An 18,335-nucleotide genomic window follows, 5' to 3' on the forward strand; every position below is an offset into this window, starting at 1 on the left:
TAATAATAACACCTTTTCCACAAGGTTGTTGTGAGTATAAAATGAGATTTTATTTGTAAAGCATTTTGCAAACCTAAAGTCGTATATAAATGCTTATTATCATCATTAATTAAATTCTATTCCCTTGAAGGTAGGAACCAAATCTTGTTTTTTGATTCTCCACAGAAACTAAGAAGCTGAGATCACAGCAGGTTCATGTGAAATACCTGGACTGAACTCTGGTTAACAGTTATCAAATCTGCATATTAACAATATACTAAAATAATTACAACATAAACAAGTATATAGCAATCCTTCACTATGGACATGGTTAGCTTCTTTGAAAATTCATTATATGACTTTAACATATTTAACATGTATTGGTCTACCTGCCATTTCTGGGAGAGGGTAGGGGAAAGGAGGGGGAAAATTGGAACAAAAGGTTTTGCAATTGTCAATGCTGAAAAATTGCCCATCCATATATCTTGTAAATAAAAAGTTATAATATAAAAAAAGAAAATTCATTATATGCAAACTTAAAGAATATGTTTTAAGGAGAAGAATAAATGTCATTCCATAAATTCCAATAAGCTTTTTTAAACATAGCTTAATCTTTTTTGTTATGATTTCATAAAGATTTTACAGAGTTCCAGAATCCCAATTAAGATAGAATGATCCAACTATAAAAAATGTAAAAGAATACATTAAAATCTCTGTTGACCCTATGAGATATTAGAATCCACTTCAGTGGAAAAATCCCTGCAGTAAGCTTCCTATAGAAAAACTGAGTACAAAATGTATAAATGCATAACCTTCAGGACACTATAAATATGACTATCTTTCTGTTTATTTAATCAAGGTAACAAAAACTAAAGAATTCTTTAACCAAGTTACTTTTCTTCTAAAAAAAAAAAAAATTCTTTACTGCCTTTGACTTTCCCAGATTCAAAACACTATCATAATTTTCTATTCTAATAGGATATGTCACTCCAAGATCCCTCTTAGTTTCAACCTACTCTTCAAGGTCACTTTCATGATGTTTGACTATGTAGAAGAGCACATTTCCCTTTTAAGAATTTTTTCCTAATGGTTCTCTCTAGTCTTTCATTTCACCTTCATCAGAAAATACTTCTGCAAAGAGAAACGTAAGCCAAAATTTTTCTCTAAGCCCTGCTTAATGGTTCAATTTTCAACTGAATTTGAGGCACCAGCAGCATTATTATGTTACATCTTTTATGTTCTGAGATTAAGAGTCTTAGGTAGTGGCCAAATGAATCATCAGTTCTTGCAGGAAATCTCTTCTGTAATAACATTTTCATTCTGGATCACACTGGTTCATAGGTCATACTGGCAGGCAAGAGAATGGTAAAAATATCACTGGATAGTTATGCAAGGGTAGTATCAGCAACTGGCTAAGCACTAGATTGATTTTTGTTATCAATAGGTAAGCCTATATTTCTAAAACATAGATTCACCTCAATGAATTGAATCAGAAAATGTCCTTAACTCTTGAATGAATGTGTAAATATGTGTTAGCTACAGAATTTCTAAGACAACTTTATTTTTCATTTTTTTTTTTAGCAACAAATAATAGTTTGGCTTTATTTTATTTAAAACCCAAGTCTAAATTCAACTTCACAACCACTGGCCAAAAAGCTCTAAAAAACTGTCCATTTATGGGGCCACATAAATATGCAGGAAAAGACGATGCCCTTTTCTCATAAGTATCAACCGAAAGCCAACCAACTGTTTTCCTATAATATTTTAACAAAAGATGATGGTTCTAGATCTTAGTATGCAAAACATCTATTGACTTTTGTAACCCTGGAGTAACAGCAGATGCAGAAAAAATCCTTAGGTTTATACTGCTCATTTGTCTTAACAGCAGTTTAACGAACTAAAAGAGGAGAGAGTCCAGCTGTAGCACAGGCATCAACAAATGAGGAAATACTTCTAAATGTCCTGTAGTTTTTATAGCCTTGATTGCAAGCATAGATGATACTCAATATTTTCTGAAAGTTCATTTTATTTTTAACAACTTGGTGATCAATAGATGACAACTTTTTAGATAAGATATGACTAATTTATTAATGCTTTTGGCTTAGGGGGAAAAAATACAACCCAGCCTATTCTTGCATTAAAATGTGCCCATTGTCACTTTTTTGAAGATACACACAAATCTCTTTTTGGTTTTTGACCTTTAAAGACTAAGACCTTTTTGAACTCATTTTTGGGTGCCTATAGTAGCCAAGAATGACCTTAAGGTACAAGAATGTGCCTTATATAACCAATTCCATATTAATTCATCAATGGCATAATGCTTTCCCCTTACTTTTAGGCCACACGACTGCTTCCATTGCCTTTTCTTTACCCTGAACAGCCCATTTCAAAGCTATAATCAATTTCTCTGCCATACCTTATCCATTTAGGATTTATTTATTCTCATTACTTGGGTACTCTGATCAAAATCGGGATAGAAGGCAAATATTAGGAGCTTTCTCCTTAAGCTTTCTAGTAAATTGAGGACCCAACAAGAGTCCATTATTTCCCAAGGAATAAAATGTTTCTTCATTTTTATGCACGTAAAAACTTAACTCCACAATGCTATAGCAAGAGTAATTTTACAAGGCCTTATCTTATCTCTGATATTTTATTAAGAATATAAAACCTTACTAACGCATCTACTGATCCATGAGTGGCAATTCACTGAAAGTCATAAAGAATGCCAATTTTGTTTATTTTCTTGCTCAAGTTCTTCATGAATTCTAATGAGTTGGTAATTTATTCTATACTATCTATATATACCCCTTTTCTCAGGAAAAGCTGTTGAGTTTTTTTTTTTAAGTATCAAGAATCAAATGATGACACAACAGTAGAGAAGGTCGTTGCACCTGCAGTCTAGTTATGAATCCCAAGCCTCAGATACTTAAAAATGAGCTGAGTGACTCTGCACAAGTCACTTGTGGCAAATCACTTCTTGCCATAAATAGATACTGAAGGGAGAGATGGGGTGAGGACATAGAAGTTGATGAGTGAAACTACATAGATTATACATCTGGCCCTCAGTTTCCTCATCCATAAAATGAAGGAGTAGAACTCCATGATATCCAAGGTCCCTCATAATTGTGAATCTATGCTTATGACTTCTAGGTTCCTAGATGCTACAAAACTTTAAAATTAAAATAGGACTAGTTTTTTAAAGTGAGAATTCTATTAAGTAGTCAGCTAAGTGATCTTTCCTAATGAGCTTTTTCCCTCCTACACACCAAGAATCCCCACAAAGGCGTGGGTGGATAGAAGATGTCACATTACTTGTTTGCATCTTTACCATACACAGCTTTACCCATTTTATTCTAAGCTACTCCTCCTTTGGGTTGCTTCACCTTCACCCAATTCAATGTTGAATCATCAACCCACTTCCCTGCCAATAGTATCTCCCAGACTTCCCCCTTCCCCTCATTGACAGCACTAGCTCCTTTCACTATTGCTGGGTACACTAGGTATTCCAGAGATACTGATGCTTCTTGAGCTCTCTGGAAACTATCCTAGCTCCACCATCCTGGCAAGCCAAATGAAGAAAAAAACCACAAGACTAACACAATGTAAAACTATTGGTGTATTACATTGTGAGTCCATTATGGATGTGATGGGCTTTTGTGGTTGAGCCTGATCACTTAGCCACTCTGGCAGTCTGTTGAAAGGCCCAGGTTGCAATTCCAACTTACTACCTGGGGAGACCAAAGGTTAACAAATCATTAAACCTGTGATCCTTACGTCGACAAAAACACCTGTAATAAACCACCTGTAAAATTTACTCTACGTTGCTATGAGTTTCAAATGAAAGAACAATTATGAAACTAGTTATAATTAACATGTGTAACAATGTTTTGTTATGAAAATGCCTTCAGAGTTTCAACTTGGGATGCTAGGACTATATCACTAGCCCTACTGCTATAGGATCAGAGACTCCCACCAGCTCTAAAGCACTAGTCTCAAATCCTGTGTCTGGGCAGGAGCTTCATCAAGGTTCCATAAGTGAGAAGAAAAGAAACCTAGGCAATAACCAGTGGCAAGGAGGAATATTGATGCCTCACAGGAGAAGTGGGTGAGAGTGAAGTAATCTTAAGGATGATTAATTTGGGGATTAATCTAATTAATTGTGATAAAGCAGTGACTGGAGAAGATATAAGCAAGTGTTGCAACATTTTTGTCAAGGTTGAGAGGGGAAGAAGAGTATGGGGCAGCAGAACATCCTACTACTTTAAACTCTAAGGAACAATTTTTTTGGACCAAGTAAATTTCCCGGTCCCCTCCTTTTGTTTCTCAAGGACTAACCATACATCTACTACTTTTCTATCACCACTACTTTTTGCATCTGCCTGGGATTTTTCCCTTTTCCTTGCTTCTCCCAAAGAAGAGGATGCCATCATAGAGACAGCATTTTGAAGCCTTTTTCTAAATGTTTTGTACTGTTGGGGGCGGGCGGGGGGAAGGAAAAATCATGTCTCCTTTCTACAGTTCTGACTTAGCCTTTTTTTTTTTTTCAAATAAATCTGAAACAAAATCATACTTCAATTAAATGATGTATCTAGGGAGAAGAAACATTGTATATAAATGTTAATCTCATCATCAACTCATGTTTCCACCTCATGTTAAACTTTAAATTAATCTGCATCTGAAAGGAAAACCAAACCTAACATCTAGAGCATTATTTCATAAAAACTGAGGCAGGAATGATAATGGAGCTAGATTTTATAAGAATGGGGGATTTTGGAGAGGACAGAAAAGAAAGAGCAGGTGGAAGGGGTACGGGGGAATAATTCCAAACAAGGGGATCTGAAAAGGATGAAAAAATTGCTATGGTCTCTAGCTGAAAGCTATTTGTAAGCAAAGGATTTTAGGTCAAAGACTACCTGTTCTGGGTATCACTGCTGGGAGGCAATGAATAGAGTGTAAAAGCCCTCTATGGCTATGCATGTACTAAGTGGATGGGAAAAATCAGGAAAGCTCATTCCCACAAAATCTAGTGTTTATAGTTCAGTTGCTCCATAATTTTTTGCGAAAAAAAAAAAATCAAGCTTACCTTATTTAAGCTTTAAATTGAGGTATTCCATCATTCCACATAACTATCCAAAAACAATGATATTGATAAAGCTTCAATAAGCATCTACCAACACTAAAACTAAGTAACCAAAAATATTCACAAAACAGAAATGGAGTTATAGACGAGCCAACTTTTCCATTTCTGAGAGAAGCACCACCGTCCACCTATCCCACAGTCCATCTCAGGATTACCTTCAACTCTTCACTGTCCTTAATTTTCTGCACATCCAGCGTTGTTGGACTACCTGGTCAGAAAAGGGAGAAGAAAGGAAGTAGTGTGGTATAGCTTCAAGAACACTGGCTGGGAAGTGAGGAGAGCTGGGTTCTAGTCCTAGCTCATCAATTACTACTTATATATTTTGGACAAGTCACCTCTCTTTGGGTCAGTTTCCACAATAAGTTTGAACTAAGTGATCTTTAAGCCCTTTGTGGTTGATATTCTCTGAGACTATAAATTCCCTATAACCAGGTCATGGACATACTTTGTATGTATGTTTTCAATACTCTACTTTCTCTTACATTGAAAACTAGGAGAGACAGGGCAACAGGCCTGGAGCTTGAGCAGGCTAAATGAGGCTTCCTGGCTCCTGCAATTTCTCCTGATTTTCCCATGAAATAAATCAATTCCTTACACTCAAAGCAGTCAACAAAGTCTCTCTCATTTCTTTCTTTCTTTCTTTCTTTCTTTTTTTTTTTTTTTTTAAAGATTTTCCCCATCTCACTCTATTTTTTAAACCTACATTCAGGCTAATCTTTAAAATGAACTTATATAATCTGCTCATCAACCTTCTTGACCCCAGACACTCCGCTCAATCATTTCTAGAGAGTACTTTTACTCATCCATCAGTTTGACCAGTTGACTACATGTTTTCACAAACCCAAGAGAAAAAGATAAGCTGCTTGAATTGGATAAATTAATCCCAAAATAATGGGTCAACTGCTAATTCAGAAGTAAAGAAGGAGAAATTAATTTACAGAAAGAGAATGAGTATCCTAACCTTTCTGTTATATGATTTTCAAAACAGTATAGCAAAGCTGAAACTCAAAAGAAACCATAGAAATACTACAACCTAAAATACTTCCTATAAGACACCAAATGTATCATTGCTATACAAGGATACAACAAAATGGTAGCAATACATGAAGTCAGATTCATTTTGTAGAATAATAACATCTTTGTTACTTATTTACTGTATGATCTTAACCAAAGCTCAATCTTCCAGAGACTCAGTTTCCAATCTGCAAAATGAAAATAATACTAAGTATTCACCTCCCACACATATGAAATCATGTAGATGTAATATCATATGAAATAATGTAGATGAAGCACTTTGTAACCTAGAGGAATTATAAAAATAGATCATCATAGCCTAAATAATTTGTTACAAGTTTTGGGTCTCCAGTGAGGGAGTTTATTGGGAGATGATGATGATATTAAAAAAAAAAAAAAACCCAGAAAACATCAAAAAAATGTTGAAATCTCTAATAAAGCATATGTGTGGTGTCATTGGTTTCTATGTCCCCAACCATGCCTTTAAAAAAGAAAAGTGCATTGGGTTTTTCTTTTTAAGAAAAAAAAATCTAAGTAACAAAATGTTCTTTCACCTAAACTCTAACTCTGCTCTGGAAGGTGTCATATTGACAATCTGAGGAATAAAGATCTTTAAATAGCTACAAAACAGGGTTAGCTTAGCCTAGATCAGAAGAAATTCTCTCTCACTAAGGTACATATGCAAAACCTTTGAGGCTGAGAAAGAACCTCAGAGTCATCTAGTTCAACTTAAACTTGAAGCATGAATCTCCTCTACAATCACCTCGCAAATAAGTATTCATTTAGCCTAATTATAGGGAACTGATAACTTTCTGGGAGAGTTGATTCCAACTCTAAGCATTAGCAATGTTTGCTATGATGGTCTGTAATCGGCCTTCCAGCATCTTCTGCAGTTCAATAAAACTTCCTAGCCTGCCTTTTCAAGGCAAGTAAAACAAACTGTATGTTTGTTCCAAAGGTTTGCCAATAAGAATTTATATCATAATATGTGACATGATTTAAGAATTCTAATAGAAGCAAATGGGACAGAAAAACTGAATCATATAGTTTGTTGTTGTTCAGTTGTTTTAGCTGTCTGACTGACAGCTGAACTGACTCTTCATGACCCTATTTGGGGTTTTCTTTGCAGATATTAGAGTGATTTGCTGAATGGAGTGATTTGCTAATTTCTTCTCCAGCTCATTTTTACAAATCAGAAAAACTCAGGCAAACAGGATTAAGTGACTTGACCAGAGTCACATAGCTAATAAGTAAGTGAAGCCCAATTTGAATCCAGGAAGATAAATCTTCCTGATTGATGGCCCAGCAATCTATCATGCCACCCAAATACTTAATACATTTACTTCGATTTAATATTTCTTTTCTATCTCATGTCACATAACAAGAAGATCATAAACATATGAGTTTATCTACTTACTACCTGTTAAGTCATTGTTGTCATTTTAGGAAGAAATCAACATTAAAACACAGCAACCTATAGACAACTTACAGCAACAAAGACTGGAAGGAAAAAAAACCTGAAAAGCTGAAAAGCAACATTTGAACTCCTACAATGGACTAGACCAGAAATTCCCTGAGCATGAGGCATTCCCTATTAAAGGTCTCATACCACAAGAAGTCTAATGCTCTCTTATCCCTGGGAAAACTCTGAGGTAGCTGCTATGACTCTACTACTGGACAACCCTAAGTAATAATGCCCATGAACTGTCACTGCCAAAAGTCAAAATGGTGTTTCCAAAGTAACTTACTAGGGCTACCTGAGGATATAAATCTAGGAGGCCTCTAGGTTTGTACCTAAGGGTCCAAAGGGATTACTACTGTTTGTCAGCTCTATTACTAGTCAAAAAGTTTGAGAAGTTTGCTCCCAAAAAATCAATAGTTTATACCTAAATTCTGTCCAAAAGCCTTCAGAAGAGAATCCCGTTGTACTACTAATTCTTCCATGAAAATAAGCAAGTATTATATAAGTTATCTTTTGAAAGAAGGTAATCATCCCTATGCCCATCCATCATTGAAGAACTGCAATGTTTTTGAGAAAGACATACAATCACCTCTCATTCAACTGCCTTTTCCTACCATTACTTGGGCTTTGTTGAGTGTGAAATTAGAGCAAGATTTTACTCACTTAAATAGAAAATCTTCAACATAATAAAATTCTATATTCCAAATTCCTAGATTGATATTAACTAAGCAAAAACAAAGATAAAATACTAGTTACAAAAGTGAACATTTTTAACAAGAGAAAAAATGGTCATGCTTGACAACAATCCTAAACAAAATGATCAGCAGCCATTATAAGGGGAAAATTTTTCATTACATTTCACTAAAAACAAACAAACAATCAAAAAACCTAAACTCTTTATCTGCAATTCTCTTTTACTTTGTGTACAAGTAAGGCTATTAGACTAAAACTAAAAAGTCCTACTATAGCACCATTCCTATTTCTCCCTCATATGGATCAGAATGTCCACATGGGAATTTGAACTAATTTCAAATTTTCAAGCCAGACTATTTACTTCTATGCATCTCTGGAGATGACTTTTGCTACTTTATTCCCCCCTATAATTATCACTGGACACACATATGACTTTTAAGATTTACAAAGTGCTCTGTATAACACTATTTCATTTGAACCTCACAACAACCCTGACGCAGCCATAAACATACCTTGCACTTCACAGATATTGTAGTTTTCACAAATTGAAGGTTTGTGACAACCTTTCAAAGAGATAATTTACTGGTTTTTTAAAAGCTTATGCTCACATCGTGTCCCTGCTTGGTAATTTTCACAGTATTTAAAACCTTTTCATCACTATTATAGCTATTCTGATGATTTGTGATCAATGATCTTTTGATATTTAATTATTTTGTGATGAACTGAGGCCATGTGAGTAGTAAATAAATGCTGCATGTACTCTAACTGCTTCACCCATCTGAAGATCCCCCTTCTTTTTCCCTCTCCTTAGGCATTCCTATTCTCTGAGGGGAAAAAAAAATATTGAAATTAGCCCAATTAATAGCCCTACAATGGCCTCTAAGTGTGCAAATGAAAGGAAAGGTTGATTGATGTGGTGAACTTCACTGTTGCCTTATTTTAAGAAATTGGCATAGTCACCCCAGTCTTCATTAACCACTAATCAGACAGCAGCTATCAACATGAAGGAGGATCCTCTACCAGCCAAAAAAAAAAAAAAAAAAAAAAAAAGATTATGCCTAAAGATTCAAATGATGGTTAACATGTTTTGACAATAACATTTTTAATTAAGGTATGTACACTTTTTAAAGACATAATAATACTACTGCAGACTTAACAAGACTACCACACAGTGTAAACATAACTTTTGTATACACTGGAAAACCAAAAAATTCTTGTAATTCATTTTATTGAGCTACTTTGCTTTATTGTGATGGGTCTGGAGCCAAATGTGCAGTATTTCAAATATGTCTTTGCTCAGGTTTCGTTTCCATTTTTACAAATGAGAAAACTGAAGTAAATGACTGAAACATGTTCACTATACCAAGTAAACATCAAGTACAGGTCTGTGAACTGAGGTCTTCTTCACTGTAGGTCTAGCATTTTATACATTATGTGATGTTGCCCCTAAGCATCCTCAGTTCCTAGCTGTGACTACTGCTAAAACCAACAAAAGAATTTGATAAATTCTGATCTTGTAATCCAAGTTCCCTCTGTTACAAAATCAAATACTATTGTTGCAAATGAACAAATATGAAAACATCTGGGGTGTCAAAACATTTTTTACATTAGTTCACATGCTAGAAAATGAGCATTTAGACCACCACTCTCTTCTTGCCAAAAGCAGTCAGCAAGTTAACGGATGACAGCCAAACAGCTTCTCAGACCGACTAGTGCATTAAGATAATAAGTTGTTCACATCCTTATCTGATGAGAAAAAAAAAAATCCAATGAGTTATTTTAACTAAAAGGTTTAATTTCTAATCTACAATAAGCCTAATTATGGGAAACAGAAGACATTCCGGGAAAGTTGATTCCAGCTCTAAACATTAGCAACATTTTTTATGATGGTCTGGAATCTGCCTTCTTAGAACTTCTGCCTTTTCAAGTCAAGTAAAACAAAATCTCCTAAGTAGGTGATTGAAGTAGAAACTCAGCAAGTTTTCTACCTGCAGTGTGACACAGTAAATAAAGAAGCTGATGCTGAGTAAGGAAGACCAGGGTTCAAATTCCACCTTTGATACACGCTATCTACCATGAGCCAGTCACAACCTCCTGCTACATCCAAGCAATGCCATCCAGTTCCTGAGGAATAATTAGTTACAATGAAAATGAAAAACAAGTGTAGCCCCAAACAAAAGAACAAATCTCCAACACAAATGCTACTCATTTTTAGCATACTCTTAGGCAAATATTATTTAAGCCCTCATACTTTTGATTTTTTCAGTAACATGAGAAATGCTTTTACATTTCTCTAGACAATACCATTCTAACTAAATACAACCAAGATTGTGTGGACCCGTTCCTAGCACATTGTCTTTCACATCTGCTTGTCTAACACTCTCTATGACATCACAACAGGTCTGAAGCTCCTTACTTTATAGGAGCTAAGAAAGCAGATGATATTACCAACCAGAGAAAGTCAAATCCTATTTTCAATCTAGATCAAATTATCCTCATTCCAATAAGAAACACTACTACTCTAGGTCAATTATATTATTTTCTGAATTATCAGTAATAACATGACAATTTGCAACTATTGGTTTAAAAAAAAATGAACCATTTTCTCACCTAAAAAAGTTCCCAATGACTTTCATTTCAAGACAAAAACAAAAACAAAAAACCCCCAATTTTGAATTAATAAAAGGATTTTGCTCCATTGCAAATTATAACCATATGCATTTGTAGAACCTATGCAAATAAATTCAAATCAAGTTCAGATAAGATATTTGAATTTAATTTGCATATGATTAAATGCAGAAACATTAAACTAAGTTGAATAATAAGGTACTAAAAATTGTTTTAAGGATTATAAGAATTATTCTTTAAAGAAATATCCCCATACAACAGCTATGTGTGACTAGCATAAAGACTGAAGTTAGGATTTCAATGACATACTAGTCCTAATATAAAGACTCCACTAATGCATGATAGCACCTTCTCTTCAGATTTATAGTCTTAGAAAATTGTCTGAGCTAGATCATGGCTTTAAGGTCACAGGGCCAGAGTGAGTAAAAGGTACAACAACTTCCACCTAGGACTCCATGGCTCTGAAGCAAGCCTCTGTATCCACTCTAATATGCTGGTGCTACCTTATGAATAACCAAAGCTACATACAACAAGCAACTAAAAATTTTAAGGCAGATAAAGGACTTAAAAAGGAAATGCTAACATTTATTTTATATGTGTTTATATGTCTTCTGTTTCCATAAAGTATCCAAGAATCATGAACAAATGTTATTTGGAAACTCCTTTGAATATACTTGAGGCAATGTAATTTACAATTTAGAACTAAATTTGCTTATTAATCTGATCATACGACAGCTAATATGTTCTTAGAATCCAAATAAGAAAGCTTGAAAAAAAAAGTTCAATTCAACCAATATGTTAAGACCTTATTACTATGATGAGAGCACAATTAGTTAAGCCAGGCTCCTGCCCACTTGGAGCTTACAATCTATTAATAAGATCTATCACTCCATGATTATTGCTTTAGAGGCACCACAAAACAATGTGTTGAAAGAATAATGGCTATTACTGACTGGAGTATGAGAAATCAAGAAAGGCTTCATGGAGTCAAGTACATCTGATTTAAGTTTTAAAAGATGAAAGCATTCACCAGGTATAAAAGTATAAAAGCAAGAAAATGACATGCTATAGAATTGGTTCTCTTTTAAGAGAAAAACAAGCAAGTTAACAAGGAACTTTTAGGTGAGTTAAGTGAACCCAGCCTAAATCGGCTTCCTATAACAATATTCCTATCTCTGATACGTAGTATTTTTAAATTACCCTTAAGCAATGAAAAATTCTAAAGCATCTTTTACTAAAGATTAGATTATGCTAAATATAAATTCTGTGTTAGTTAACTGCCAACTACCAACCTCTGTTGGGAGTATATAGCAAATGTCAACCAAAACCTTCAACTAACCAGAGCACTCTATTCCCCAAATATTAACAATAAACAAGGTGTTACTGTGAGTACAGTGACATTTTCCCTCTATTCACCAGCATGTCATCAATTGGTCTAATTCCTTTTAGACCCTCATTTTACTCATTTACATTTACATCATTTTGTCCTTGGTTGCTAGAGGGTATAGAACCTTATACAGAATTATGAAGAAGCCCTTAAACATTGTTATCGTTATGTGTCTTGGGGTGGGGTCTCAGGGGAGATAAGCAATAATAATGCAGTGTGGTCCCAGTGTATAATATACTAATAAAAAATGAAAACAAAAAAATTCTTTAAAACACTGACAAAGAGAATGTTTTTAATTACATCATCCAATGCTATGACACCTTGATAAGCCATTCATCCTTCTAAAACCTCATTTTCTTAATCTGTAAAATTATTCTTCATATTATAAATAGTTGATGCCTACAGATTTCAAGTCTCAAAACCAATGAAATAATATCACTTTTCTTCAAAATATTTAGATCTAATAGAAAAATATTAGTGATCTATAATTTTCTAGTAGTAAAAAACCACCATTGGGAACATTTTAAATACTTTTCCTTTGTTTAAAAAAATACTACATGTAATTCAACCAATTATATGAACATATGTCTATTTGGAGATCTTAACACTTAAAAGTTTCATATTTCCTCTTTTTTAAAAACTAGGCTGCAAATTGATATGATTTTGGTTAATTTATATCAAGCCCAAAGAGAATCAATTAATAATTCCTCGACCTTAGCACAAATATGCTTTTTAGTTGGAAGGAGATAACATAATCTTAATTAACAAAGCTCTTCATAAGACCAAAAAAAAAGTATTATTTAGCTCTTCAAATTACAAACAATTCTTGGTTATTCAGAAATTTTCCTTTTCTCTCCTTCACACACACACATCTTTTAGTTATTCTACTACTCAAAAGCAATGAATGAACAGGAGATGAAAATCAGTCCATTTTGTCATTTATTAGGAGCTCTGAGAAATTGTTTTCCAAGAAGTGGATGGTAATGCCAACAATATTGGCTAAAATTAGATTTGGGTATTTGTAGGAGTGGGAAGAGGAGGTAGATTTCATTGATCCAGCTAATCCTGTTTTCCCAAATAATGACAAATTATTAGAGATTAGCTATATTCACATTCAAGCATACCTAAATTTTGCCAACTTCAACCCACCCCAGATTTTTCCAATGGGAGTAAAGTGAGGAGAGGATCAATAATTAAGGTAAATTTCAATGCATATTCAAGATGCTTTACTTTAATAAACAAACCAACCAACCATGAACAAATTACGGACTTTAATTTTGGGACTAAATATTCAGGCATAGTAATAAGAGCATATAGTTATGTGTCATTTTCATTATACATGTTAATGAAAAATAGAAATCCACCATTACTGGCAAATTCATGAGCTCCAAACAAGACTTAAGTCAGGGGAGGGAGAAGAATAGAGGGGGGGAAAAAAGGTCCCGATTGAAACATCTAAGGAAGAAAACTTCCTGCATGGTGGGCCCTAAAGCCTCCTTTAAAAAAAAAAAAAAAAAAAATTTCAGAAAGAATCTATCCTTTCCCTTCTTTCAATGTTTACCAGGCCAACACTCAGCTCGCAGTTTTCATGAGCTTCAAAAAAAAAGAATGCCTTAAAATTATCTCCCTTCTTGTCATCCCAAATCCACATACAGATACACAATTCAAAGCCCAATAATCTCAGGTTCTTCTACATGGAAGCCATTCAAAAAACAAAAGATTGAAGTACTCTTTCAAAATAATGAAGTAGTAAAATAGAAACTAGGTGAATCAAACCCTTTAAACACTCCTTATCAGCTGGTTGGTTCAGCCATCTTCCAACACTGTTCACAGGAGTTTCTGTTTCATCTACTAGAACATCCAATTTGAACCCTTTCCAAAGACATTCCCTGATTTTCATCCTCATCTCTTCACTTTGTAATTCAGTTTAGAAGCTTACATTCATGTCCTCTTAAGAGTACAGGGTAAGTGTTTGCCTGAAAACCAAAAAATACAATAAATATTCACCGTTAAGCATCAATTATGCTCCAGACCACTCCTGTGGCTCCTAAAATTATTAAAGGGAACATAAAAAATACCAATAGTATCATTCAACCTTTCAGTCCAGGCAGTTCCCTGGTTTCTTCATTGGTATATAACACCAAAGCATGAGACTCATTTTTCATTAAAGTTGCAGAGCTTTTATTTTCCTCAGTTTCAAATGCTGTAATTGATCTGCATTGTCTTCTTAAATAACAAAACTGGTGAAGGACACTGCAGCTTTAAATATTTCAGTGCTAGCTAAGAAATAGACTCCATTGCAATATGGCTCTGAAGGTCGTGTCCTATTGTCTCTTTTCTCTACAAATATACTAAATGACATCTAAGTCATTCTTTTATATAACAGAAGGTGGGTTGCCTCCCTAGAATTTCCACTTCATCTCCCCCACACTGCTCCTGTGTTTATTTAGACTCTTACACTCCTAATTTTCTCCGCAGGAGAGAGAAGCTGATTGCTATTAATGATTTCAGTACCTTACTTAGACACAAACACATGTGTTCACATTAGATTAATTGAGCATAAGCCAACTATCTTAAAAGGACATCTCCCAATAGTGGTTGAGAGCCTCCTCGATAGTGAAAGCAGGAAGGACTGGAAATGGACAGCTTTGAACCTGCACTGACATCCCGGATTGCACAACTGAAATGTGTCCCTATTTAAAATGACAGGAATTCGCCCCGCTTAATCTCGAGACAGTCTGGCAACCTTGCGATTCATTTTTTTCAGCAAGCTTCACTTCCCTCAAAAACATCAAGTAACATCCAAATTCACAACGAACTAGGGTTTTTAGAAGGAGAGGACAGTAGCGTTGGAGGATCACATTTCTGTGTCCTCGCACTGAGATGTATGATGCCTTTATATCATTCCTTAAACTACCGGAATGATTTTCACATGAGGAAAAGACAGTATAAACGAGGGGCACGGGAAAAGAAAGGGGCCTACGTATGACATGTAGTCGGTAAATTGGGATACAGATGCAGAACATAAAAGCCCGGCAAAGAAACAGCAGCGCTCAGGAAAAAAAGGAAAGGGGGAGGGGGGAGAGGAGGAGGAGGAAGGTATGCGCAGGTGCATGTGGAGTTATTACCTGAAATGGCAACAGATTGTTACCATTATCGGTCCGAAAAGCGTTATCCTCCATCCAGGATTTGGAGGTGAGAGGGGCCGCCCGGGGGAACTTCGGAGGCGCAATCACATTACTGGAGAAGGGTTTTTTGAGAGGGGAGATGGGATTGAGGGGAGACGGCACGCCGACCCCGACTCCGACCCCGACCCCTACGCCGACCGCTCGGCGAGGGTCCCTGCCAGCTTGCAGCCCGCCCCAGGGATTGGAAGGGGTGCTCCAGGCGGCGTTCTGGTGATTGTTCCAGCTGGAGGAGGATGAGGAGGCAGAGGCAGAGGACGGCTTGCTGGTCATGATGGGCTGATGGCTGTACGCCGCGGCGTTCCTTTGGGTGTAGGACGCCTGGTTCGGACTCACCGGCGACCTGCGCTGCTGCTGCTGTTGCTGCTGCTGCTGTTGCTGCTGCTGCTGCTGTGCCTGCGGCTGTGCGGGCGGCGGCGGCTGGGGCTGTGGCGGCGGTGGCTGCTGCTGCTGTTGAGGCGGCGGTGGCGGCTGAGGCTGCGGGGCAGGCGGCGGTGGCGGCGGCGGAGGCTGCTGCTGTTGGTGGTGCTGAGCCTGCGCTAGGCCGATCTGCGGGGAGAAAGTGCCTCCGAAGACCGGGTTGACGTGGTGAGGGAAATTCTGGAAAAGCATGGTCCCATTGACTGGGGTGATCCCTTGGAAAAAACTGTCCTCTACGGCGTTCGTAGTGCCCGTCGACCAGGTGCTCCCAAAGGAAGGGGACAAGGATGTGCCCGGCGCCGCGGCAGGCTCCTGCTGCGGGGGCTGATGAAAGCTCAAGCCGGGTAGAAGCGGGGATTCCATCTGCATCTTCTCCTTGCTATTGGGAACCGTCGAAGAAGGAGCCGCAGCAGCCGCCGCAGTTGGATTGAGACTCGTCACTGGGCTGCTGTCCTCCGGCTTGGGGGTCTCTGAGGAGAGGGGCGTGGAAGAGGCTTCCGCTGCGTTTGGCTCTTGCTGCTGCTGCTGCTGCTGCTGCTGCTGCTGCTGCCGGGGCTGGGTTTTGCTTTTGTCCATCAGTAAATCATCCTGCATGGTTTGCGCAGCTGAAAGGGGAAAAAAGAGAGGCGTGTTATTATTAATGTGATCATCAATGCCACTCGCAGAAGCGGTGGGATATTTCACTTGTGAAAAATCTAGTGCTACAGCCACTAGCCAATCGCAATGCAAATCCGTAATCTCCCATTTAGAAGCCCTAGTCTGGCAAGGCGTGGGGGGAGGGGGGCGGACGGGGGCGGGGGGGTGTCACGCTACAGCTCTAAAAATACGGTTATAGCAGCTTCACCCTTTCTGGTGTCTTGGCTCCTTTCAGTGTTAGTGAGAGATATGCTTATAGGACAGAGATACACAGCAATTTCGCCACGTCTCTTTTCCCTTCACCGGAACTCAGAGCGCTCACCCTGCAATGAGAAACTGATTCTGGTTCCTGTTTTTTCCAAGCACCACCCTCCCCCAGTTATTTGCATACGTCAATAAATACTGCTGCGTCCTTCAGCAAGGTTAAAAAGACACCAGTCACTACACTCCTTTCCCCCCCCCCCACCCTCCCCCTCCCCGGCTAGAGCACTTTAAAGGAACAGGAGTCTTAAGCTTGATTAGCAAACTACCTTCTTGCTTTTGTAATTGTTTCATTAAACTGCAAAGAACCACGAGGCGGAAAAAATCTTTGCTTTTGGTAAAAGGAAGCCTCAGCTGCACAATCATTCTCTGGTCTTGAGTACTGCAGCCTACTCCATTTTGTTAGGAACCTTAAAAGCAGTCATTTTTAAAGGGGATGGAAGGTGGAAAAGTAACATTTGCTAATATATGATTGTTTGTCCATTACTCTGAGAAATATATGTGTATATATTCCTGAGTTTTTTCAATACTACTAATTACAACCAAAAAGCATTCTTTTTAGAATGGGTTATTTCAGTTTTCTATATCTATCTTTGAATCTCTTTGCAGAGTAGACCAATAGTTCAAGTCGGATTTGAGGTCAAAAATTAGAGTAAAGCTGTGAGATCTGCGAACTCAATTTTAATCCCATGAGATATAACCAGACAATCAGGGCAAGTTTTGAGTTCTTAAACTGACACTATCAAACTCTAGAATAAATTATCATACAATTGGTTTTTACAGTGGAAAGACTGGGATATTAGTGGTCCCAACAACAATTCAACCAAAAATCCTTTATGCCTGTACATTCTGATGATGCCAAGAGAGGATTTCCCTTTGGCACCATAAGTATGACGTGGTATTTTTCATTTCACACAAAAGAAATACATATTTACTTTCAAAATATTTCTGACCGCTTAAGGATAAAGAATATCATCATTCTAAACATGTGGATTTCAGATATGCTATTCCCCAACTTCTGTTAGTCTATATTGTTAATATCCATGGTATTTTTAAATTTATGCCTGTGAATTTTACATTATGCCAAAGCCCTATCAAATATTTGAGTAATTTGTAAGTGTGAAAGGCCAAATATATTAGTTTAGATGATGATTCAATATAAGAACAAAGTTATTTTCATATTTAGTATAGCAATTTTAATTATTTCATTCTATCTTGTAGCACTATATACTTTTGAGCTGCTTTGTTATTCTGCCAGTGATTGTAGAAGTTGCTTTCTCTTACATATACTGAATATCTGCTTTGGGACAATATCACGATTTAACAGGAGAAATGATGAAAAACTGAGGAACTATTATCTTAACTGTAAACAGATGAGATAGAAAGGTTAAAAGTGATGCACTATTCTATTTTAAGAATGCCCTTTAAAGGGCTAATCTTGGTTTCTTTTTTTAGGTGAGTTTCATACACACAAAACAGGAGGGAAAAACTTACCTCCCCTCCTTTGTCTCCTACACCCCTCCCCCATGA

At 36.8% G+C, this 18,335-nt stretch overlaps 1 protein-coding gene across 8 annotated transcripts in view; it reads right to left on the reverse strand.

The window, feature by feature from the left end:
* Nucleotides 1-18,335, reverse strand: part of CPEB3 (cytoplasmic polyadenylation element binding protein 3) — a 267,785-nt gene that overhangs the window by 205,122 nt on the left and 44,328 nt on the right. For 7 of the 8 annotated variants that reach the window (XM_031956050.1, XM_031956048.1, XM_031956046.1 and 4 more), the window contains exon 2: nt 15,432-16,513. In XM_031956050.1, coding sequence (XP_031811910.1) covers nt 15,432-16,502 — 1,071 coding nt within the window. In that variant the 5' untranslated portion in view covers nt 16,503-16,513. Of the gene's footprint in view, nt 1-15,431; nt 16,514-16,752; nt 16,969-18,335 lie in introns of those variants that run through there. The other variant, XM_031956044.1, reaches the window with a different exon arrangement.

The sequence above is a fragment of the Sarcophilus harrisii genome, chromosome 2, assembly GCF_902635505.1.
Source record: "Sarcophilus harrisii chromosome 2, mSarHar1.11, whole genome shotgun sequence".
Lineage (NCBI taxonomy): Eukaryota > Metazoa > Chordata > Mammalia > Dasyuromorphia > Dasyuridae > Sarcophilus > Sarcophilus harrisii.